This window comes from Pelophylax lessonae, assembly GCF_965119305.1.
Source record: "Pelophylax lessonae genome assembly, chromosome: 6".
Lineage (NCBI taxonomy): Eukaryota > Metazoa > Chordata > Amphibia > Anura > Ranidae > Pelophylax > Pelophylax lessonae.
In genome coordinates, this window is record NC_138773.1 from 327,156,692 (window position 1) to 327,180,856 (window position 24,165).

A 24,165-nucleotide genomic window follows, 5' to 3' on the forward strand; every position below is an offset into this window, starting at 1 on the left:
CTGATTATATAGTGAAATAGACGATTATCACTCGGTTGCAGTGAAATAGTCTATTTCAGTATATAAGGTGAGTTTACTGCTAAAATAAATGTAAAATTAAGACTTGCGTGGATGTGTGAAGCAGTGGCGGCTGGGCTTATATGGGGCGCCGGTGCGCCACCCCCCTATCTATGCGTCCGGCCCCCCTAAACTACATGTGGGGCGCCAGACGCATGGAGTTCAATGGGGCTTTTTTTTTTTTTTTTAGCCATGTGATTAGAGCCAGAGGCTCTCACAGGCTCAAAAAAGGGTGGGCTCGGGGCGTAGAGCAGAGCGCCCCGAGCCCTCCCAGTTGTGTGACAATAGCGAATGAAAATTCACTATTGTCACATGGTTCCTCCTCCTGGCCAATCAGGAAGCGGGTTTTGAGACCCATTTCCCGATTGGCCGAAAGGAGAAGCCATGCCATTGGGCATGGAGGAGAAAGGAGGAGACGCAGAAGACAGGGAAAAAGCCGAAGCTGCCGCCTACTGCTGCATCCAGGCAGGGTGATTGAGCGGGGGGGGGGGGGGGGTGTCTGTCTGTCCTCTTCTGTCTCCCCTGTCTCCCTGTGGTCCAGAGGGGAATGGTGTGCGGCCTGTCTGTCGACCCCACCCCCCCCCCCGGCTCATGGAGCACAAGCCGCCACTGGTAAGAAGATGTGCGCCGCTGCTTCATGTTCTGTCACATTAGGAAAGCAATCAGAACGCATAGAGGCCATGTTGGAACGCATGGCGCATGCATAGTAAGTTGTTCTAGTCCATACCTCCCTTCCGGTAGCAGAATCTGATAGGTTCCGGTATTCTGCCGAAAAACTCCAACCACGTCACTTACAAGATTGACAAGTTGCTGTTTTTAAAGAACACCGGCAGCCTGTACATTCTGGTAATCGCTTAAATCACTGCATATTGTTAGTAACGGCCGCTGCTAACCAACAACATGGCTGCCTCCAAGGCGGCAACAACTTTTTTCCTCCTTACCCAGTGTTCTGTGAAAAGAAGCAACTGCTTTTGTACTGGAATTAACTGGCTGCCAGTGATCTGTGAAAACAGCCATTTGTCAAAATCTCCAATTATTCCTGCTGTAGAGTCACCGGAAGTGACGTGGTTGGAGTTCTCAGCGAGTTGGATTTTCGGCAGAACACCGGCCATAGACTGTTCAAATCTCCGCCGGTTCAGCTGGTACAGGCTGACATGTATGGGCAGGCTGATTGTACCCAAGTTGATCCAATGATCGACTTTGGTACACCCAGCTTGTCGGATTTTTAGGATGCGATTATTGCCAGCGGCTCCAGCTACTAGCAGTAATCACTGTGTTGTCCCGGCAGGAACAGCTCACTGCGCTCAACCCGTGGATGCAGGAAATAAAATTGTGTCATCTATGGCCGGCTTTAGTATTCATTTCATTTGCAACTATTGTCCTCTATCTCTTTCATTTGAATTTGATGGTAGTATTTGAGTCCTGATGAAGGGTGAGTTTAGCCCCCGAAGCATGTAAGCTGTTTGACTTTTTGTCATGAAATATGCATTTCTACTGGACTCATTCATGTTTTCCTGGTGCTCTCATTCTTTTAATGCTATTACAGGCTGAGACCGATCCCTTCCCTGCTGTTAACTTTATTAGTCTGATCCCTAGAGCCCTGAAATAACCAACGTCTTCAGTACTGCGGACTGATCTCTAATCCTTCACTAAATCTCCCTCTTCTTACACCGGCTCTTATAGTGCTACTTGGAACCTGCAGCTCCCTACACTGCTGTAAATTAGGACTGACTGCTTCAGTATTCAGTACTCCTCCCAGCTGGTTGAGTAAAGCTCTCTGTTCTATGAGAAGACTGATCTCTGTATTATAGAACAGCACAATGTCTACAGCACTCTCTGTATAATGCACACAATATGTATGTGTCCCATGCCTGATCTCTGTAATATAGGACAGTGCAATGTCCACAGTGACCTGTATAATAGCCCCACCCCTTTTCACTTTCTCCCCCCCCCCTCCACTTTCCTCCCTCCCTCCCCTGTACTTTCCTCCCTCCCCTGTACTTTCCTCCCCCCCACTTCCCCCCCACTTCCCCCCCACTCCCCCCCCACACTTCCCCCCCCCACACTTTCCCCCCCCCCCACACTTTCCCCCCCCCCACACTTTCCCCCCCCCCCCCACACACTTTCCTCCCCCCCACACTTTCCTCCCCCCCCCCACACTTTCCTCCCCCCCACACTTTCCTCCCCCCCCACACTTTTCTCCCCCCCCACACTTTCCTCCCCCCCCCACACTTTCCTCCTCCCCCCCCACACTTTCCTCCTCCCCCCCCCACACTTTCCTCCTCCCCCCCACACTTTCCTCCTCCCCCACCCCCCCACCCCCCCCCCCACTTTTCTCCCTCCCCCCACACACTTTTCTCCCTCCCCCCACTTCCCCCCCCACTTTCCTCCCTCCTCCCCCCCACTTTCCTCCCTCCTCCAATGACCATTATTATAGCTTTGCCTCCCTCCCCATCCATCGCCATTAATATAGAGTTGCCCGCTTTGTAACTTAAACAGCTTCCACTCTTCTGGGAAAGCTTTCCACAAGATTTTGCTGGGTGTCTGTGGGAATCATTGTGAGGTTGGGTGCTGATGTTGGAGGAGAGGACCTGGCTCACCATTGGCATTCCAATTCATCCCAAAGGTGTTCAGTAGGGATGAGGTCAGGGCTCAGTGCAGGACACTGGAGTTCCTCCACACCAAACTGGTCACACCTTGTATTTATGGATCTGGGCATCTCATCCTAAAATGGTTTTCAATGGGCATTAAAATGGTAGTGTTGTCTCCCCCCCCCCCCCCCCACAGGCCATTAACGGGGAGTTGCCCCCCTTTGTGACTATAACATCCTCAACCTATGTGGGAAGACTTTCCACAGGATTTTGGAGGATGTCTATGGAAATCTGTGCCTATTTGTGAGGTCGGCTACTGATGTTGAATGAGAAGACCTGGCTCACATGTTGGGCCCCACGTTGGGCACCAAAAAAGACTTGGCTCCCCATTGGTGTTCCAATTCATCCCAAAGGGGTTTAGTAGGGTTGAAGTCAGTCACTCTGGGTCCTTCACACCAAACTGGTCTTCCATGTCTTTATGGAGCTGTTCAGTAGGGATGAGGTCAGGGCGCTCTGTGAAGACCACTTAAGTTCCTCCTCACCAAACTGGTCAATCAACGTCTTTATGGAAATGTTGGTTGAGAATACCTGGCTCATTCTTTTTCATCCCGAAAACATTTAGCAGGGATGAGGTAAGGCCTCTGTGCAGGACACTTGAGTTCCCCCCACACTGGTCAAACCATGTCTTTATGGATCTGGAAATGTAATCTCAAGAAACAAGTTTTTTAATGACCATTAATATGGAATTGTCCTCCTCCCGCCCATGGTCTTTAATATGGAGTTGCTCCCTTTGTGGCTATAATATCTTCCACCTTTCTGGAAAGGCTTTTCACAAGATTTGATAGGATGTCTGTAGGAATTTGTGGCCATGTGTGAGGTCAGCTACTGATGTTTGATGAAAAGACCTGGCTCACATGTTGGGCATCAAAAAAAGACCCGGCTCGCCATTGGCATTCTAATTAATCCGAAAGGCGTTCCGTTGGGTTAACGTCATTCACTCTGGTTCCTCCACACCAAACTGGTCAAACCATATTTTTATGGAGTTCTTCAAAAGGGTTGAGGTCAGGGCTCTGTGAAGACCACTTAAGCTCCTCCACACCAAAATGGTCAATCCACGTCTTTATAGAGATGTTGGTTGAGAAGACCTGGCTCATTCCATTTCATCCCAAAGGTGTTCAGTAGGGATAAGGTCAGGGCTCTGTGCAGCACACTCAAGATCCTCCACACAAAACTTGTCACACCATGTCTTTTTGGAGCTGGCTTTGTACACCGGGAGGGCACAGCCATGCTGGAACAGAAAAGGGTCTTCACCAAACTGTTGCCACAAGGTTGGTAGAGCACAATTGCCTACAATGACTTTTTACAAGATTTTAGAGGATGTCTGTAGGAATTTGTGGCCATGTGTGAGGTCCGCTACTGATGTTTGATGAAAAGACCTGGCTCACATGTTGGGCATCAAAAAAAGACCTGGCTCGCCATTGGCATTCCAATTAATCCCAAAGGTGTGCTGTTGGGTTTAGGTCAGGGACTCTGGTTCCTCCACACCAAACTGGTCAAACCAAATCTTTATGGAGTTCTTCAAAAGGGTTGAGGTCAGGGATCTGTGAAGACCACTTAAGCTCCTCCACACCAAAGTGGTCAATCCACGTCTTTATAGAGATGATGGTTGAGAAGACCTGGCTCATTCCATTTCATCCCAGAGGTGTTCAGTAGGGATAAGGTCAGGGCTCTGTACAGGACACTGGAGTTCCCCCACACAAAACTTGTCACACCATGTCTTTTTGGAGCTGGCTTTGTACACCGGGAGGGCACAGCCATGCTGGAACAGAAAGGGGTCTTCACCAAACTGTTGCCACAAGGTTGGTAGAGCACAATTGCCTACAATGACTTTTTACAAGATTTTAGAGAATGTCTGTAGGAATTTGTGGCCATGTGTGAGGTCAGCTACTGATGTTGGATGACAATACCTGGCTCACATGTTGGGCATCAAAACAAGACCGGGCTCGCCATTGGCATTCCATTTCATCCCAAAGCTCAGGGCTCTGTGAAGACCACTTAAGCTCCTCCAAACAAAAATGGTCAATCCACGTCTTTATAGAGATGTTGGTTGAGATGACCTGGCTCATTCCATTTCATCCCAAAGCTCAGGGCTCTGTGCAGGACACTCAAGCTCCTCCACACAAAACTTGTCACACCATGTCCTTTTAGAGCTGGCTTTGTACATCGGGAGGGCACACCCATTCTGGAACAGAAAGGGGTCTTCACCAAACGGTTACTGCAAGGTTGGTAGAGCACAGTTGCCTACAATGTCTTTGTATGATGGAGTATCGCCAGGACCCTTCACTGGGGACACCTGAACTCCATCATTGGGAGGGGGAGGCAAATCATTTTAGCTGTATAGGTCGCCCAGACTTAAAGGAGAGAACTCATCCACCCAGCAGTGTCTGTTTTAGGCCAGATCCCTATTGGTCCAGACCCCAGCAATACTCGGTTTTGACAATATAATATGAAGGTTTCTGCTTCTTACCACATGCGGTGGGTTTTCTTCGGGCGGCTATTCCAGCGCAGTCCCACCATATGGACAAGGCAAAATGGCGTGTCCCCTACGTGCCTGGCTCACATTACTGTGTTGTGGTGGTGCGCTAAAAAAAAAAAGTACTGCATGCAGTGCAGCGGCTGGTGTGGAGCGACTCCTAATGTTAAGTTTGTCACCAAAATTTTGTGTTTTTTTTTCTGGAAAATAAATGGCCCCATTAATTTGTCTTGAATCCCTGAAGCTTTCAGTAGCACAGATGTGATAACACGGAACAAAGGGTCAGTCTGGCTTAGTTCTAGATATCTCCACCTGTGTGTTCTTCTTATCGCTCTCTGTCTATTCCTGGATTGTAGCCATGATCCCTACTGATCCTAAGCAGTGCTCTGTGTCATGGCTCATATAGCACTTTACATTATAGGCCTGGGGCCTTAGATGAACATTATGTTGATCCCAGCTAATCGGCTGCCGTTGTCCGATGCTCTGATCAAGTAAAAACGCTCCAGTGTGTTGCCGCCATCCGCTGTACATAGCCGGTATTACGTGTGTGTCTTGTGCTATATCCTGTATACCAGGGTTTCTCAACCTTTTTTCAGTTGCGACACCCTTTAACCACTTAAGCCCCGGAAGATTTTACCCCTTTCCTGACCAGGCCCTATTTTGCGATTAGGCACTGCGTGAGTTTAACGGACAATTGCGCGGTCGTGCGACGCTGTACCCAAATGAAATTGACGTCCTTTTTTTCCCACAAACAGAGCTTTCTTTTGGTGGTATTTGATCACCGATGCGATTTTTTTGATCATGCGCTATAAACAAAAAAAGAGCGACAATTTTGCAAAAATAACAATATTTTTCACATTTCTTTATATGAAATTCCCCCCCCAAAAAAATGTAAAAATCTAAATTTTTTAACATTTTTGGCCAATTTGTTTTCTGCTACATATGTTTGGTAAAAAAAAATCACAATAAGCGTATTTTGATTGGTTTGCGCAAAAGTTATTGCGTTTACTAACTAAGGGAAAGATTTTTGTCATTTTAATTGTTTTTTTTTAACGAGTAATGGCGGCGATCTGCGTTTTTTTCTTTTTTTTGCGGGACTGCGACATTGCGGCGGACAGATCGGACCCTTGACTGACATTTTTGACACTTTTGGGGTTACCAGTGACATTACTACAGTAATCAGTGCTATACATATGCACTGTTACTGTAAAAATGACACTGGCATGCTTCTAACTGTAAAGGGATGTGGCTGTTTGTGTAACTACAGAGATATACGATCCTACATAGCAGGACCGTATGATCTCTGCACTTACACAGGGGAGAATGACAGGCGGCTTTGTTTACATTAGCCGCCGGCCTTTCTCCCTCTGTACCGGACGATCGTGAGTGACCGGTGGACATCGGGTCCGCCGGTCACACACACGGACATGTTTGGGAGCGAGCGGGGGCGGGAGCGCGCCTCCGGTGGCGCGCGCTCGCCCCCTATTGGCTCGCAGGCAAGTCACGTACCCATACGTCACTTTGCCTGCACGGGGCTGACCGCCGCAGTATACTGTATGTACTTGCAGCGGTCGGCAAGCAGTTAAAATTCTGCACAATCTCGAGGCACCCCATTCTAAAATGTAAATAAAAAAAAAAACGAAACTAATAGTTTTACATATAGCAGCAACATCCATACACATGGGCCATCCAATGTTAGAAGGGATTTATTCCTCGAATATTGGAAACTGGTACTGACTAGTATGCTAGTGTTTCTTTTCTCCCCTAGTTTCTCTTCTTCTTCTTGCTAATGTGACCCCAGTGCTGATGGGGAGGGGAAGAGGAGGAGTAAACAAGGATTCTATGCAAGCACCTGTCATTCTCCTTATCAACCAGTGATGTCATTGGTTGTCGGGATGCCAGTGGCTTGACCCGCATGGTGCCCAGGATTGTAATGCTGCAATGTAAAAACCTTTTTCAATTTGTTGCAATTTTTAGGCATTTGGCCAAGGCACCCCTGAAGAACCCAGGAGGCACACCATAGTGCCACGGCACCCTGGTTGAAAAGGGCTGCTGTATACAATGTTTCTTTAGCATAGCAGAGTATACGTTGTGGTTACATTGTGTTTTGTGCTGCATCACATCCCATTAGTGGTCACACAAAGCAGATGAGATTTCAGGAAGCTGACCGGCGGCTGGACTTGTATGATTGCGGTTTTATCTTCCTCTCATCTCTTTTCTTACGTCAGCAGGCTGTGAAACAAGCGGCTCATTATGGGCTGATCGATCCCTCTTGTTACACGAGCGCTCCTGTCCCGCAGATCCGGGTGCAGCTGTGCCGTGTTTGTCACATGATAGGGGTGACGGGCACACGATGTAAAACCCCCCACCAAATTCTTACTTTTTTTTTTTTTTTAAAGCAGAGCTCCAACCATGTAGCTAAATATTCCATTATAATGCACATATGTTGCAAATTATTTGTAATTTTTTTTTTTTTACCCCTCTGGGAGTTTATACTTAACCACACCGTGTACAGAGGGTGACAACACTATTTAGAGCCTGCAGCAAAGCTGCTTCTCCTTCTCCACCTGGAATGGTTTGTATGTTGCTTTGTTGTAACGGGAGTCATGTATGGGAACTTGAATGTGCCATGGTAGGAAGATCTCCTACTAGGTACATACTTGGCTCAGTTGCCCTCCCAAGTGGTTTTAGTGGCTTTCTCCTCCTAGTGATGCTGGTGGCTCAGCCCCCCTCCAGCCATAGTGTGTGCCCTTCCCATCTAGCAAAAACTGTCTTCAGGTTTAGGAATCCTGTGTGTTTAGTCCTTTTTTACAGATAGTGTGGTTTGGTTTGGGGGGTTGGGGGGGGGGGGGTGTTGGTTCTTCTCTAGTGACATTATAATTCAGTTCTTCTCTACTTATCCTAATAGTTCGTTCTCCCTATGACAATATTCTGGTTCATTTCCTCTCAAGAAAATTGTGGTTCAGTTTTCATCCTGCCGTATTTGAGATTCCACCTATGCAGATGTTGTGGTTTGGTCCCCTAACAAGCAATGTCAGTATTTAAGTCCCTGCTTGGCAATAATGTGGCCCATTTCTCTACTAGCAGTATTGGGATTTAGTTCACCTCCATCAATATTTATAGTTTAGTCCTATTCTAGTGAGATTGTAGTTCCCTTCTCTTCCAGCAGTATTGATCAGTCCCCAAGTAGTAATATTATGGTTCTTCATCAGTACTGGTGGTTCAGTTCTTCTCTGGAGACATTGTAAGTCCGTTCCCCTTCATCAATATTGAGTGGTTTAGTTCTCTAGTAATTTATAGTTGTGTGCTCCTCCATCAATATTGGTGGTTTGGTCCCCCTCTATGCATGTAATAATTCTGTTCAAACTTAATGGTTTAGTCCTCCTCTAGTGATATTGTAGTTCTGTTCTCATTTATTAATATTGGTGGTTTATTGCTAATCTAGACATATCGTAATTTATTTCTTCTCCATTAATATTGTTGGTTCAGTCCTCCTCTAATAATATTGTAGTTCTGTTCTCTTCCATCCATATTGGTGGTTCGAGTCCTTGTCTAGTGATCTTGTTCTTCTTCTTCATTAGTATTGGTTGTTCACTCCTCAAGAGATATTGTCGTTCTGTTCGCCTCCATCCATATTGGTGGTTTAGTCCTCCTCCAGTGATACTGTAGTTCTGTTCTCCATCCATATTGGGGGTTTAGTCCTCCTCCAGTAATACTGTAGTTCTGTTCTCCATCCATATTGGTGGTTTAGTCCTCCTCCAGTGATACTGTAGTTCTGTTCTCCTCCATCAATATTGGTTGTTCATTCCACCTGTAGACCTATTGTTATTATGTTCTTCTCCATTGGTGGTTCAGCTCTCCTCTAGACATATTGTAGTTTGGTTCTCCTCCATCCATATTGGTGGTTCAGTCATTGTCTAGTGATATTGTTCTTCATTAGTATTGGTATTCTTTTCTTCTGTTAATATTGTTGATTCAGTTCTCTGCCTCTAGACATTTGGTAGTTCTGTTCCTCATTGATATTGGCGGTTCAGTCCTCTTCTAGTGGTGATGTTCCTCTTCTTTATTAGTATTGGTGGTTCAGTCCACCTCTAGAGATATTTTAGTTCTGTTCTTCTCCATCCATATTGGTGGTTTAGTCCTCCTCCAGTGATACTCTAGTTCTGTTCTCCTCCATCAATATTGGTTCTTAATTACACCTGTAGACATTTTTGTTATGTTGTTCTCCATTGGTGGTGCAGCTCTCCTATAGATATATTGTAGTTGGGTTCTCCTCCATCCATATTGATGGTTCAGTCATTGTCTAGTGATGTTGTTCTTCATTAGTATTAGTATTGGTATTCTTTTCTTTTCTGTTAATATTGTTTATTCAGTTCTCTGCCTCTAGACATTTTGTAGTTCTCTTCTCCATTGATATTGGCGGTTCAGTCCTCTTCTAGTGATGTTGTTGTTTTACTTCATTAGTATTGGTGGTTTAGTCCTCCTCTATACATATTGTAGTTCTGTTCTTACCTCTTAATATTGGTGGTTAAGTCCTCCTCTAGTGATATTGTAGTTAGGTTCTCCTCCATCAATATTGGTGGTTCAGTCCTAGTCTAGCGATATTGTTCCTCTTCTTCATTAGTATTGGTGGTTCAGTCCACCTCAAGAGATATTGCAGTTCTGTTCTTCTCCATCCATATTGGTGGTTTAGTCGTCCTCTAGACATATTGTAATTCTTTTCTTCTCTATTAATATTGTTGGTTCAGTTCTCTTCCTCTAGGCATAATGTAGTTATGTTCATCTCCATTGACATTGGTGGTTCAGTCCACCTCAAGAGATATTGTAGTTCTGTTCTCCTCCTTTGATATTGCTGGTTTGGTCCTCCACTATACATATAATAGATCTGTTCTCCTCTATCAGACTTGAAGGTTTAATTCAACAGTGATATTGTAGTTTTCTTCCCATCCATTAATATTGGTGGTTCACTGTTCCTTTAGACATTGTTTTCTTCTCCATAAATATTATTGGTTTAGTCCTCCTTTAGTAAAATTTTAGTTCAGTTCTCTTCAGTCCATATTGGTGGTTCAGTTGTCCTCTAGTGAAATTGTTCTTCTTTATTAGTATTGGTCGTTCAGTCCTTCTCTAGTGAACTTGAAGACCTCTTCTCCTCCTCCATCAATATTGGTGTTTAGTCCTCCACTAGACATATTCAAATTCTGTTCATCCCCATTTATCTCGTGGTTTGGTCCTCCTCTAGCGATATTATTGTTCTGATCTCCTCCATCAATTTTTGTGGCTTAGTCTTCCTCTAGTGATATTGTAGTTCTGTTCTTTTCCATCCATTTTGGTGGTTCATTGTTGTTCTAGTGAAATTGTAGTTCTCTTTTTCGTCAATATTGGTGTTCAGTCCTCCCTTAGACATATTCTTATTCTGTTCATCTTCATTTATCTTGGTGGTTTGGTCCCCTTAATATTGGTGGTTCACTGTTCCTTTAGACAATTTAGGACAATATTGGTCTTCAGTCCTCCTCTAGACATATTCTTATTCTTTTCATCTCCATTTATCTTGGTGGTTTGGTCCTCTTCTAGCGATATTGTTGTTCTGATGTTCACCATCAATATTGGTGGCTCAATCCTCCTCTAGTGATATTGTAGTTTTGTTCTCACCTATTAATATTGGCGGTTAGGTGGTCCTCTTGACATATCGTGTTTATGTTCTTCTTAATTGACGTTGGTGGTTCAGTCCTCCTCTAGGGATATTTAGTTCTGTTCTCTTCCATATTGGTGGTTCATTGTTCCTCTAGGCATGGTTTTCTTTTCCTTTTAATATAGTTGGTTCAATCCTCCTCTGGACATATTTTAGTTGTGTTTCCCATTTATATTGGTGGTTTGATCCTCCTCTAGTGAGATTGTAGTTCTGTTCTTCGCCAGTTTATTGATTTTGTTTCTCTTCTTGTGTTAGTAGTTTGATCCTCTTCTAGAGGCAATAACAAATTCCAATACCACACTGACTATATTCTTGGTTTCCCCTGCAGGCTCTGGACTGGATTCAGGAGACAGGGGAGCACTTCCTCTCTACGCACATATCTACTGGGGAAAGTCTGGACCAAACGCAGAGTCTACTGAAGGAATATGAGGACTTCCGTATTCCTGCCAAGGTAAGCGGCCTTCCAAGAACGCAGCATGTTAATAAAGGAAGGAGAATTTCTGCCTAGGATTTTTAATTATCTGCCCCAGTCTCTCGTATATTTAATTAAGGCCACAAGTCCGGACTTCATGCCAAACACTAATTGGGTCACATTCCTCCCTATGACTTGAATTTTTCCATATGGTTCCCAAAACATTGACCCTTTACTCTATCGTGTTGTGTTTAATAGTTGTTTCCTGCTGTTGTCAATGTTGTCACTTGTACCTGTCAGCGGGCCACACAGGTCCTTCATTCTGACCCCTCCGTTCCTCTGTGAATTTCCCTAAAGTCTCCTGTAATAATTTCTGCCAATGTCAGACACAGAGTACGTCCCGGAGTCATGGGCAGCTGACAGTACAGACTTGTTTGTTATTTCCCTTCTCTCTGAAGAGTTGCAGAGAATATTGCCGAGGTCAATATGACCTCTTCTCTCAACTGGGGCTCTCTGGCCTCTCAGACGCGGGGGTGAGTGATTATGGCGGTGCGCCAGGGAGCGTCAGGCATCAAACTACCATCAATTCAACAACAAAAGAAAATCTTACATGCTTCCCATGTTAAGCCAAAAATCAAAAAATGGTCTTTAGAATTCTTTGCGCATAGTGCTTCACTTCCGAGGCTGCTATGACCTGCATTGTGTATATCAAGGGAAATTAATTCAAATTCTTTCAGGTCCAATCAGTGAAAATTTCTTCTGGCAGAGGTCCGAGGCTCATGTTTGCGCTATAGCACATCTTGTCCCCCTTTTCATTACAGCCCCCCCCCCCCAATACATCAGTGTCTTCAGCCTACCCTTCACATCATAGCCCCCACTTTACATCGCACCCTCCCGTTCAAGCACAGCCCCCCCTTTCAAATCAGTGTCCTGAGCCCCCCTCCCCCATTCACATCATAGCCCCCCTGTTTACATTAGTGTTTTCAGTCCCCCCTTCACATCACAACCACCTTTACAACACAGCCCCCCCTTTTAAATCAGTGTACTTAGCCCCCCCGCCATCACATTATAGCCTCCTCTTCACATTAATGTCTTCAGCTTCCCCTGTACATTATAGCCCCTCCCCTTTACAACACAGCCCCCTCCCACCCCTTTTAAATCAGTGTACTTAGCCCCCCCATTACATTATAGCCTCCTCTTCACATTGTCTTCAGTGTCCCCTGTACATTATAGCCCCTCCCCTTTACATCACAGTGCCCTCTTTACATTAGGGTTTTCAGTCCCCCTTCACATCACAACCACCTTTACAACACAGCCCCCCCTTTTAAATCAGTGTACTTAGCCCCCCCCCCCCCCATTACATTATAGCCTCCTCTTCACATTAATGTCTTCAGCTTCCCCTGTACATTATAGCCCCTCCCCTTTACATCACAGTGCCCTCTTTACATTAGTGTTTTCAGTCCCCCTTCACATCACAACCACCTTTACAACACAGCCCCCCCCCCCTTTAAATCAGTGTACTTAGCCCCCCCATCACATTATAGCCTCCTCTTCACATTAATGTCTGCAGCGTCCCCTGTACATTATAGCCCCTCCCCTTTACATCACAGTCCCCTCTTTACATTGGCATTTTCAGTCCCCCTTCACATCACAACCCCCTTAGCATTACAGTCACGCCCCCCCCCCCCAATCCCACACACACACACACACACTTTTAAATCGGGTGAAATAAAAGTGCTGTTCTGAGTGGAACCTGTCCTGTTAAACCGCTGTATGGTCTTGGCCACCGTGCTGCAGCTCGTTTTCAGGGTCTTGGCAATCTTCTTATAGCCTCGGCCATCTTTATGTAGAGCAACAATTATTTTTTTCAGATCCTCAGAGAGTTCTTTGCCATGAGGTGCCATGTTGAACTTCCAGTGACCAGTATGAGAGTGAGAGCGATAACACCAAATTTACCACACCTGCTCCCCATTCACACCGGAGACCTTGTAACACTAACGAGTCACATGACACCGGGGAGGGAAAATGGCTAATTTGGCCCAATTTGGATATTTTCACTTAGGGGTGTACTCACTTTTGTTGTCAGCGGTTTAGACATTAATGGCTGTGTGTTGAGTTATTTTGAGGGGACAGCAAATTTACACTGTTATACAAGCTGTACACTCACTACTTTACATTGTAGCAAAGTGTCATTTCTTCAGTGTTGTCACATGAAAAGATAGAATAAAATGTTTACAAAAATGTGAGGGGTGTACTTACTTTTGTGAGATACTGTGTATATATTTATATATTACATATAAATTACGGTCCTCTAGAATAGCAGCTACAGCATCGGCCAGGATAACGATTTTTGTTTTTCTCCCCTCTGACAGCAAACCAAGGAGAAGGTGCGCCTCCTGATCCAGCTGGCGGACAGCTTTGTGGAGAAGGGGCACGTCCATGCCACCGAGCTGAAGAAATGGGTCACCACTGTGAACAAGCATTACCGCGACTTCTCCCTGCGGATGGGGAAGTACCAGTGCTCCCTGCAGAGGGCGCTGGGCATCAGCACTGAGGTACGGGACGCAGAGCCACCCTGCGTAGAGATCTTCCGCTGCACAGTCCTTCTATACTGAGCCGTGTGACCTCTGCGCGCCCCGGGATGGGGACTCAACATTAACGGCTTAGTGCGCTCCGGATTAGGCCAGGTTGGAAATTGAATGCACTTTCGCAGCACATTTAACATATATAATCCGGTTATCACCGAAGTGACATTCAGTGTAAATGCAGACATGGCGCTCGTCCTTAATGCGCCGAATGCGGCTCTAAAGCCCCCGACATGAAAGACGTTCAGAGAGGAGCCGGAAAAAATGATATTGAGAGAGAAATATTCCTTTACATACAAAAAAAAATATATATATACTGTATACTGTATTTTCAACCAATTAAAGCGGAGTTCCGGGCACAAAAACGATTTTTTTTTTTTGTGCCCCTCCGCTAGGTAGAGCTCACCTGAAAAGGAATTGGATAGTTATTTTTATTTTTTTTGTTTACTCACCTTTTTATTGAAGATCGTAAATACTCACCTGTGACTGCTTCCTCCCTCGGAGCCGCGGCTCACCCCGTCACTTCCTGCCTCGCGATGATTCCTGGGAGCTGAACGTCATCGCTCCCAGGAATCAATGCGACGGCACCGGCCCCGCTCGTCATTTCCGGGCGACGCCGCATTCCCCTGCTAAACAGCTTCTGGGCATGCCCAGAAGCTGTTTAGGAATGCGGCGCCGCACCGGAAGTGACGAGAGGGGCCGGTGCAGTGCATTCTGGGACACAAAGACGCGGAAGAAGACAGAGAAGAGGACCGCGCCGGCTTCAGCTGCCCACAACAGAGATGGAAACGCTGTGGAAGAAATTTTATAAGTAAGTATTTCTTCTAAAAGGTAAGTGCGAACCGGGACAGATCAGAGGCTAGCCATTGTGGAATGTGCTAGCCCTGACTGTCCCGGGGGTATGTTCAGCAAAAAATCATTTCTGTGCCCGGAACTCCGCTTTAAGTCGAAACATTTGTAACTTTACAAAATACAATAATATGGATACAATAAAACAGGAAATGATTGGAGAAAATAGATACAGTAATGAAATGTAATCCATATAAAGACAGAGCGGCCATCCAATACATCTTCACCCGGTCTTCCTTCCCGGTTTGACAGACTCCGGCTGTGTGAGTGGCCGAAGCCTTGATGACGTCACTCCCCCCCCGCATGCACACGGGAGTCGCCGCTCACTCCTTAGTCCTGAAGGAACGATACGAGTAAGCCATTCCTTCAGAGCAAATGTGCCGGTGACGTCACCAAAATTAAATATCTCCTAAACTGAATATTTAGGAGATATGTGCTATATCTATAGGTAAGCCTTATAATAGGGTTACCTATAGGTAAGGATGAGCGAACAGTTCGGCCCAAACATTTGCCTGTTCGGGCGTTCGCCAAGCACCCGAATTTGTAGAGTGTTCGCCTCGACAAACATCCTGCAATACACTGAGCGCTGCACCGTGCATTCTGCACCCTGTTTGGGCAACACTCTTATGTGGTTTTGGTGAATGGGTAAGGGTACCTATTCACATAGGGGGGGGGGGCCTCTGGGGCCCTCTTCCAGATTCCGGTAAGCCCACTGCCCGCAGAGCCTGACAACCACAGCCCAGGGTTGTCAGGGCGACGCCCTTGTCCCCATCAACATGGAGACAAGGTGCTTTGGGCAGGAAAGGGGGGAGTGCAGCAGAGTCCTTCCTGCCCCAAAGCACCCCCCCCCCCCATGATGAGGGCATGTTGCCTGGTATGGTTCTGATCTGTTTGGGTGCATTCCCAAATAAGGGTCTAGTATGGATTCTGGGGGGGACCCCAAGTTTTTTTTTTTTTTTTCATATTGGCATGGGGTTCCCCTTAAAATCCTTATAGATCCTAAGGGCCTGATATGGACTGGGGGGAGACTACCCTACACTGGTAGTTGTAACCGCGAGTCATCTTAAATGGGATTTGACTTGTTTTTTTTTTTCTTTAGAAATGTCATTTTTGCTGTAGCATGTTCTATACATTGTACATATGTGCCTCTTTACAGGCGCATTAAGGGGACCTCCCAGGCACTATATTTAAAGGAATGTTTCTTTTTTTTCTTTTTTTGTTGCACATGAAACATAATTGAAATCACTGCCCCTTAAAAAAAACTTTTTTTTTTTTTTTTTTTTTATACATGTCCCCCAGGGCAGTACCTGGACCCCCATACTGCTTTTATGGCCAATTACTTGCATATAAGCCTTCAAAATGGGAACTTTTGATTTTTCATGTTTGGCTCCTATAGATTTCAATGGGGTTCACCGTTGGGGTTAGAACATTTCCCCTGTTCAGGAGTTCTGCTGCAAACTGAATGGGGAGGGGGTGGGGGTGTTCGGCCCATCCCATCCTTACCTATAGGTAAAAGTCACGCATGGGAGTAAGTTTTACCCACTTCTCCTGCATCTTCATTGACTGGCCCCATACATGTTTGTTAGTATAAGTATATAAATAAAGAAAAATACTGTATTATAAAAACGGCTTCCGCCGCGGTCTGTACGGTTCTTTAAAATATAATTTTTGCTGCAGCATGTTCTATACATGGTACAGATGCACCACTTTACTGGTACATTAAGAGGACCTCCCAGGCACTATATTTAAAGGAAGGTTTTTTTTTTTTTTTTTTTTTGCACTTTAAGCATAATTTAAATCCCTGCTCCTGAAAAAACAATCTTTTTTTTCTGCTACATGTCCCCCAGGGCAGTACCCCAGATCCCCATACCCCTTTTATGGCCAATTACTTGCATATAAGCCTTTAAAGTGGGCACTTTTGATTTTTCATGATCGGCTCCCATAGAGTTCAAGGGGGGTTCACCGTTCGGGTTAGAACATTTCCCCTGTTCGGGAGTTCTGCTGCGAACCAAACAAGGGGGTGTTCGGCCCATCCCTACCTATAGGTAAAAGTCATGCATGGAAGTAAGGTTTAACCACTTCTCCATCTTCATTGACTGGCCCCATACATGTTTGTTAGTATAATAAGTATATAAATAAAGAAAAATACTTTTTAATATAATAGGCTTCCGCCGCGGTCTGTACGGTTCTTTAGAAATATAATTTTTGCTGTAGCATGTTCTATACATGGTACAGATGTGCCTCTTTACTGGTACATTAAAACAACCTCCCAGGCACCATATTTAAAGGAATTTTTCTGTCTCTTTTTTTGCACTTTAAGCATAATTTAAATCACTGATCCTAAAAAAAAAAAAAATTATTTTTTATTTTTGATACCTGTCCCCCCAAACGGGGGGGGGGGGGGGGTGTTCAGCCCATCCCTACCTATAGGTAAAAGTCATGCATGGGTGTAAGATTTACCCACTTCTCCTCCATCTTCATTGACTGGCCCCATACATGTTTGTTAGTATAATAAGTATATAAATAAAGAAAAATACTGTATAATAAAAATGGCTTCCGCCACGGTCTGTACGGTTCTTTAGAAATATAATTTTTGCTGTGGCATGTTCTATACATGGTACAGATGCACCACTTTACTGGTACATTAAGGGGACCATCCAGGCACTAGATTTAAAGGAATTTTTCTTTTTTTTTTTTTGCACTTTAAGCATAATTTAAATCACTGATCCTGAAAAAAGAAAAAAAAATTTTTTTTTTTGATACCTGTCCCCCCAAACGGGGGGGGGGGGGGGGGGGGGCGTTCGGCCCATCCCTATAGGTAAAAGTCATGCATGGGTGTAAGATTTAACCACTTCTCCATTTTCATTGAATGGCCTCATACATATTAGTATAATAAGTATATAAATAAAAAATACTTTATTATAAAAGTGGCTTCCGCCGCGGTCTGTACGGTCTGAGGATTCTAACGCTCCCTCACAGTTGTCGTGTATCATATCCCAGGATGGTGACATTTCCTCTCCTTCCAGGATAATAAAGATCTGGAACTGGACATCGTCCCGGCCATCTTGACTGACCCGGAAGTAAAACTGCGAGACGCCAGCCATGAGGTCAACGAAGAGAAAAGGAAATCTGCCCGGAAAAAAGAGTGAGTGCTCTGGGGCCTAGAAATTCCCCAAATGTTGGTGTTTTATGGATCAGTGGAGTGGGGGGGGGGGGATTTACTAAAGGTGGAGTACACAGAATCCGGTGTAGTTGTGCATAGGAGCCAATCAGCTTCCAGCATTAAGCTTTGCATAGTATTAATATACAATGTATCTATTATTATACACACTGGGAGAGTGCAGAATCCGGTGCAGCTGTGCATGAGAGCCAATCAGCTTCCAGCATAAGGGTCCTTTCACACGGCCGCTCCGCTGCTTAAGTCCGCTGCGGGACTTTTTTTTTTTTTTTTTCACGGAGCGGATGACAGTTGTGTCATCCGCTCCGTAGGTCCGCATATCATCCCATCCGTTTGCGGATGATATGCAGACATAATGTAAGTCTATGGCATTGTGGATGTCAGCGGATGACACCGATTTTCCTTCCTTTCCGTTTTTTACACGGAAGGAAAAATAGGGTTCTGTTTCATTCCAAAAAACGGAACAGAACTGAAAGGAAGAAAATCGGATGTCAGCGGATGGTATTCCACTGACATCCGCAGTGCCATTCACTTACATTATGTCCGCAAACCTTTTGCAAAAAAATAGGATGATTTGCGGACATACGGAGCGCCCGTGTGAAAGGACCCTTAAGCTTTGTATCTGTATTAATATACAATGTATCTATTATTATACACATTGGGGTTCATTTACTAAAACTGGAGAGTGCAGAATCCGGTGCAGCTGTGCATGGCAGCCAATCGGCTTCTTCAATTAAAGTGATTGTAAAGTCTTGTTTTTCTTTTTTGTTGTTTTTTTTCTATAAAAATAACAATTATGTTACACTTCCCTCCTCCTCTGTGCAGTTGGTTTTGCACAGAGCAGCCTGGATCCTCCTCTTCTCGGGTCCCTCTTCGTCGCTCCTGGCCCCTCCCTCCTGCTGAGTGCCCCCACAGCAAGCAGCTTACTATGGGGGCACCTGAGCCGAGCTCCATTGAGACACCGAGCCCTGGTTTAGCCCCGCCCCCTCACTCTCCCGATTGCCAATGCCGCTGCTGCTGTGTCAGGAGGGATGGTCACGGAAGGCCAAGGGACTTGTGGACATTGCTGGATAGAGAGGGGGCTCCGGTAAGTATTAGGGGAGGGGGGCTGCATACAGAAGGTTTTTCATCGTAATGCATTAAATGCAGCTTCTGACTTTACAATCCCTTTAGGGTTTGACAATAAAATCTGGAAGCTGATTGGCTGCCATGCAGAGCTGCGTCAGATTCTGTGTGCTCCAGTTTTAGTAAATCTCCCGCTATGTATACTTTATATTTTGCCGCCCCCTGGTCCTCCCCTCCCCCCCTTCATCAACATAAAGATATTTTTATACAAAGCCTTTCTGTTTTCATTGCATACATTATTTTAGACCCGGCGATGTCATCAGCGGGTCTCTTTGCTTCTCTATGCAATGCAGGCAGATCATGGCTGGTGGGAGGGGCTTCCTGATATCACAGCACCGTTCCTCAGTACATCTCCCGTGAGCCCTCAATCCTGATGCAAGCAGTGGGCGGGCTCTTGGGAGGGGTTATAAGGGTTGTGGGTTCCATGCACATTGTGAGAAGCTCAGTATTTATTATAACATGAATCGGGGGGGGGGGGGTTGGTGGAGGTGTGGTTGGTGGGGGCGTGGTTTGAGGGGGCGGGGTTTGTGAGGGCGTGGTTTGCGGGGGCGTGGTTTGCGAGGGGTGTGGTTGGTGGGGGTGTGGTTGGTGGGGGTGTGGTTTGTGTGAATCTATTATATCCTTGGTGTGAGGTATCTGTGTGCCTCACACCTCTCACCATAGAGGTCCTTCTCTTACCAGGTTCATCATGGCGGAGCTCCTACAGACGGAGAAGGCGTACGTCCGAGATCTGCACGAGTGTATGGAGGTGAGTCTCCTCTGTGTGTCACCTGGAGATGAATTGTGGTCATTTCTCTCCCGGGGTCACCCTTGCATTCCCTTCTCTTGCAGACCTACCTGTGGGAGATGACGAGCGGCGTGGAGGAGATCCCCCCGGGGATCCTCAATAAAGAACACATCATCTTCGGGAACATCCAGGAAATCTACGACTTTCACAACAAGTAGGTGTCCTTCCTTCCGGGGACCCCCCCTATGTCCGTAAAGCAATGTGTGGGGTGCGGGGGCCCAGACTGAGATGGGGTCATCAGTTTGCTGCAGGCAAGAGGAAGCATTTCCTCAGCCTCCCCTCCCCCACTGATCAGACTGTACATCAGGGCTGTCTGTAACACAGGGGAAAAGGGGCAGCTGCCCCGGGCCCAGCCATTGTTGTGGAGCCCAAAGCAGCTGCCCCTTGAGCCCATTGATAAGTGAGCTTGAGAGGACCCAATAAAATGTTTGCCAGGGGGGCCAATCAATAATAAAGACGGCTCTGCTGTACATTGTAACTTTGGAGAAGGAGGAGGAGACATCTCCTCAGTTCCCCTCCCCCCAGTGATCAGACTGGACATTGTAACTTTGTAGAAGGAGGAGGCGGCATCTCCTCAGTTCCCCTCCCCCCAGTGATCAGACTGTACATTGTAACTTTGTAGAAGGAGGAGGAGGCATTTCCTCAGTCTCCCCTCCCCCCAGTGATCAGACTGTACATTGTAACTTTGTAGCAAGTCACATGGTGAGGGGCTGATCTGTGTCAGACATTTGTGCACAGGCACCGGGATTTTCATGATTGCGTCATCTCTGATCCGCCATCTCAGTCCAGGCCATAGATGGTGACCCGGGATGATGCCTGAACAAAGATGGTGTCGTCGTCCTGGAGAGAAAATCAGATGAAGATCTTGTGAGGTGGGGGGGGGGGGTGCAGATTTTTGGATACGTTGGGCAGTTTTTAGGATTGTTTGGTGTCCAATGAAAACAGAGATGTAACCCTTTCATCCCCACAGGCCACTAAAAGATGCCCAGACTGTACTCTGTGGTTGGGGTTACTTTAAGAGGCGCTCACTGATCCCGATTTGCCATTGATTACCATTGATTATTAGGGGGGTCACTGAGATGTTAATCCTTTATATGGCAGACCAATAGGCAGCCGCGTAGCTGACCTCATAGTACATAGCTCCTCCCACACACACCTGACCCAGATTCCTCTCTGTTCCCATGCAGCATCTTCTTGAAGGAGCTGGAGAAGTACGAGCAACTCCCGGAGGACGTCGGACATTGTTTTGTCACTTGGGTGGGTGAAGAGCGAATGTTTTGTGTCATCTTTTATATAAACCAAAAATTGGGGGGTAAAACCCCCAACAATCAACTTCTCTTATTACCTCTCCTTTTATTCTGTTTAACCCCTTGGAGACCACGCCTATTTCTGACACTTGTTGCTTACAAGTAAAAATCAGTATTTTTTGCTAGAAAATTACTTGGAACCCCCCAAACATTATATATATGTGTGTATATATGTGTGTGTATATATGCGTGTGTATATATGTGTGTATATGTGTGTATATATGTGTGTGTATATGTGTGTATATATGCGTGTGTATATATATATGTGTGTATATATATATGTGTGTGTATATGTGTGTGTATATATATATATATATATGTGTGTGTATATATAGATGTGTGTGTGTGTATATATATATATATATGTGTGTGTATATATGTGTGTGTATATGTGTGTATATATATATATATATATATATATATATATATATATATATATATATATATATATGTGTGTGTATATATAGATGTGTGTGTGTGTGTATATATATATATATATATATATATATATAAATATATATATATTTTTTTTTATTAAAAAAATGGTGTTCGTTGCAATATTTTATGTCACACGGTGTTTGCACAGCAGTTTGTCAAATGCAATTTTTTGGGAAGAAATGCACATTCATGAATTAAAAAAAAAAAACAGTAAAGTTAGCCCAATTTTTTTGTATATTGTGAAAGATGATGTCACACCGAGTAAATAGATACCCAACATGTCACACTTTAACCAGACCTCAGGATTACACAGGCATTGCTTCGCATCAAAGTCGCACGGCTTTAAGGTCGCACAAGTGGGGAAAAAGGCCTAAAAGTGAAAAAGAATGATGATTGCTACTAATCGCTATTTTGACATTAAATACCGGGGTTATGGCAGCAGATAGCAGCCATAACCCCGGTATTTTCTCACAGGGTGGGCGGTCCTCTTTCACATAAAACTGGGACCAGCGGCAGGTTCACAGCGGGATCATTTTTATGGGTGGCGGGAGAGGTAACCCCCCCCCCCCCGCCACTTCCCAGAGCTGTTGGTAGAGGGGAAAACGATCCGTTCCTCTCCCCTCCTAAGCAGGAAAAGGAGTGCGGGCAAACTGTCCCCCACTCCACTCTATGGCCTTGGAGGACTGGAGCAACGTCATACATCACTTCCTCCCAACGGCCTTAAACAGCCCATTTTTTTTTTCATTATTAAAAAAAAAAAAAATTTTTTTTTTGTTTTTTAGTGTAGATGTGAGGTCTTTTTTGACCCCAGATCTCACGTCAAAGAGGAGCTGTCCTGCTTATTTCTATTACAAGGGATGTTTACAATCCTTGTAATAGGAATAAAAGTGTTACATTTTTTTTTTTAAAAATTGACAGTGTAAAAATCAAAAGTAAAAAAAAAAAAAATGTAAAACGCCCCGTCCCTCCGAGCTTGCGCTTAGAAGGGAACGCATAGGCAAGTCACACCCACATATGTAAACGGTGTTCAAACCACACATGTGAGGTATCACCGCGATTGTTTGAGCGAGCGCAATAATTCTAGCCCTAAACCTCCTCTATAATTTAAAACTGGTAACCTGTAGAAATTTTTAAAGCGTTGCCTGTGGATATTTTAAAGTTACATTTTAAATGTTTGTCGCAATTTTGAAGCATGGCATGTTGGGTATCTATTTACTCGGCGTAACATCATCTTTCACATTATAGAAAAAAATGGGCTAACTTTACATTTTTCCTATTTTTTTAATTAAAAAAAAGGGAATTTTTTTCCAAAAAACTGCATTTGTAAGACCGCTGCGCAAATACGGTTTGACATAAAGTATTGCAACGATCTCCATTTTATTCTCCAGTGTCTCTGCTAAGAAAAAAAATACATACATATATAAATAAAAAAAAAATATATATATAATGTTTGGGGGTTCTAAGTAACTTTCTAGCAAAAAAAAAAATGATTTTAATTTTTTGAACAGCAAGTGTCAGAAATAGGACTGGTCCCTCTGTACTATGCAAAACTTACTAATAAAAATAATTGAAAAGAAAAAAAAAAATGAGTGCTTTATGCTCAACTTCCAAGACGACTAGGAATATGTTTGCTATTTGCATTTTAATACTACCATGTGGAACTGTAAACTTTTCAGTAATGTCACTTGATGACACTGTGTTATGGTTGTTCTTTACTATGCAAAACTTACTAATAAAAATAATTGAAAAGAAATAGGCCTGGTCCTTAAGTGGTTAATAGAATAGAAAATGAAATAATAGAATAAAACAGAATAGATTAGTATAGCATAGAAAATAAAATAGAATTGAAATACAAAACAGAAGCATAGAAAATAAAATAGAATTGAAATACAAAACAGAAAAAAATAGAAATTAAAAGAATAAAATAGAAAATACGTTTTATATAAAGAATGGGATAAAACAGGATCACATAAAATAAAAAAATAAAAATAAAAAGAATAGAACAAAAAGAAAAAAAGAAAAGAATAAATTAGAACAAATATAGTTGCCTCCTGAAATTTGAATTTAACAGAATAGAATAAAACAGAAGAGAATAGAAAAAAACATAATATATTAGGAAATTAATAGAAAACAACAGAATATAATAAAATAGAAAAGAATAGAATCAAAAGGAATAGAATAGAAAATAAAAGAATAGAGTAGAATAGAATAGGAAAAGACTATAATAGAATAAAATAGAAATGAATAGAACATGATAAAAGACTTTAAATAGGAAAGAATAGGTTAAAACAGGATAGAATAAAATAAAAAAAAATAGAACAAAAAATAAAAGACTAGAATGTAATAGAACAAATATATCTGTATTCAGAAATTAGAATAGAATAAAACAGAAAAAAAAAAAAAAAAAAAAATTGAAAATAAAATAGAAAAGACCTTTTATGTAAAGGGTGGGATAAAACAGGATTGCATAATATAGAACAAAAAAAGAATAAATTGGAATGAGTATAGTTGCCTCCTGAAATTAGAATATAATGGAATAAAACAGAAGAGAATTGAAAATAACAGAATAGATTTCGAAATAAAGGATAAGAAAAAAAAAAAAAACAGAATATAA

The 24,165-nt window shown here is 43.9% G+C and overlaps 1 protein-coding gene across 7 annotated transcripts in view; it reads left to right on the forward strand.

Moving 5' to 3' along the window:
- KALRN (kalirin RhoGEF kinase) overlaps positions 1-24,165 on the forward strand; it is a 530,952-nt gene that overhangs the window by 282,426 nt on the left and 224,361 nt on the right. For all 7 annotated transcript variants that reach the window (XM_082262172.1, XM_082262174.1, XM_082262176.1 and 4 more), the window contains exons 21-26: positions 11,199-11,321; positions 13,655-13,837; positions 17,743-17,861; positions 19,701-19,767; positions 19,851-19,960; positions 20,994-21,063. In XM_082262172.1, the coding sequence (XP_082118298.1) occupies positions 11,199-11,321; positions 13,655-13,837; positions 17,743-17,861; positions 19,701-19,767; positions 19,851-19,960; positions 20,994-21,063 (672 nt within the window). The remainder of the gene's footprint in view (positions 1-11,198; positions 11,322-13,654; positions 13,838-17,742; positions 17,862-19,700; positions 19,768-19,850; positions 19,961-20,993; positions 21,064-24,165) is intronic.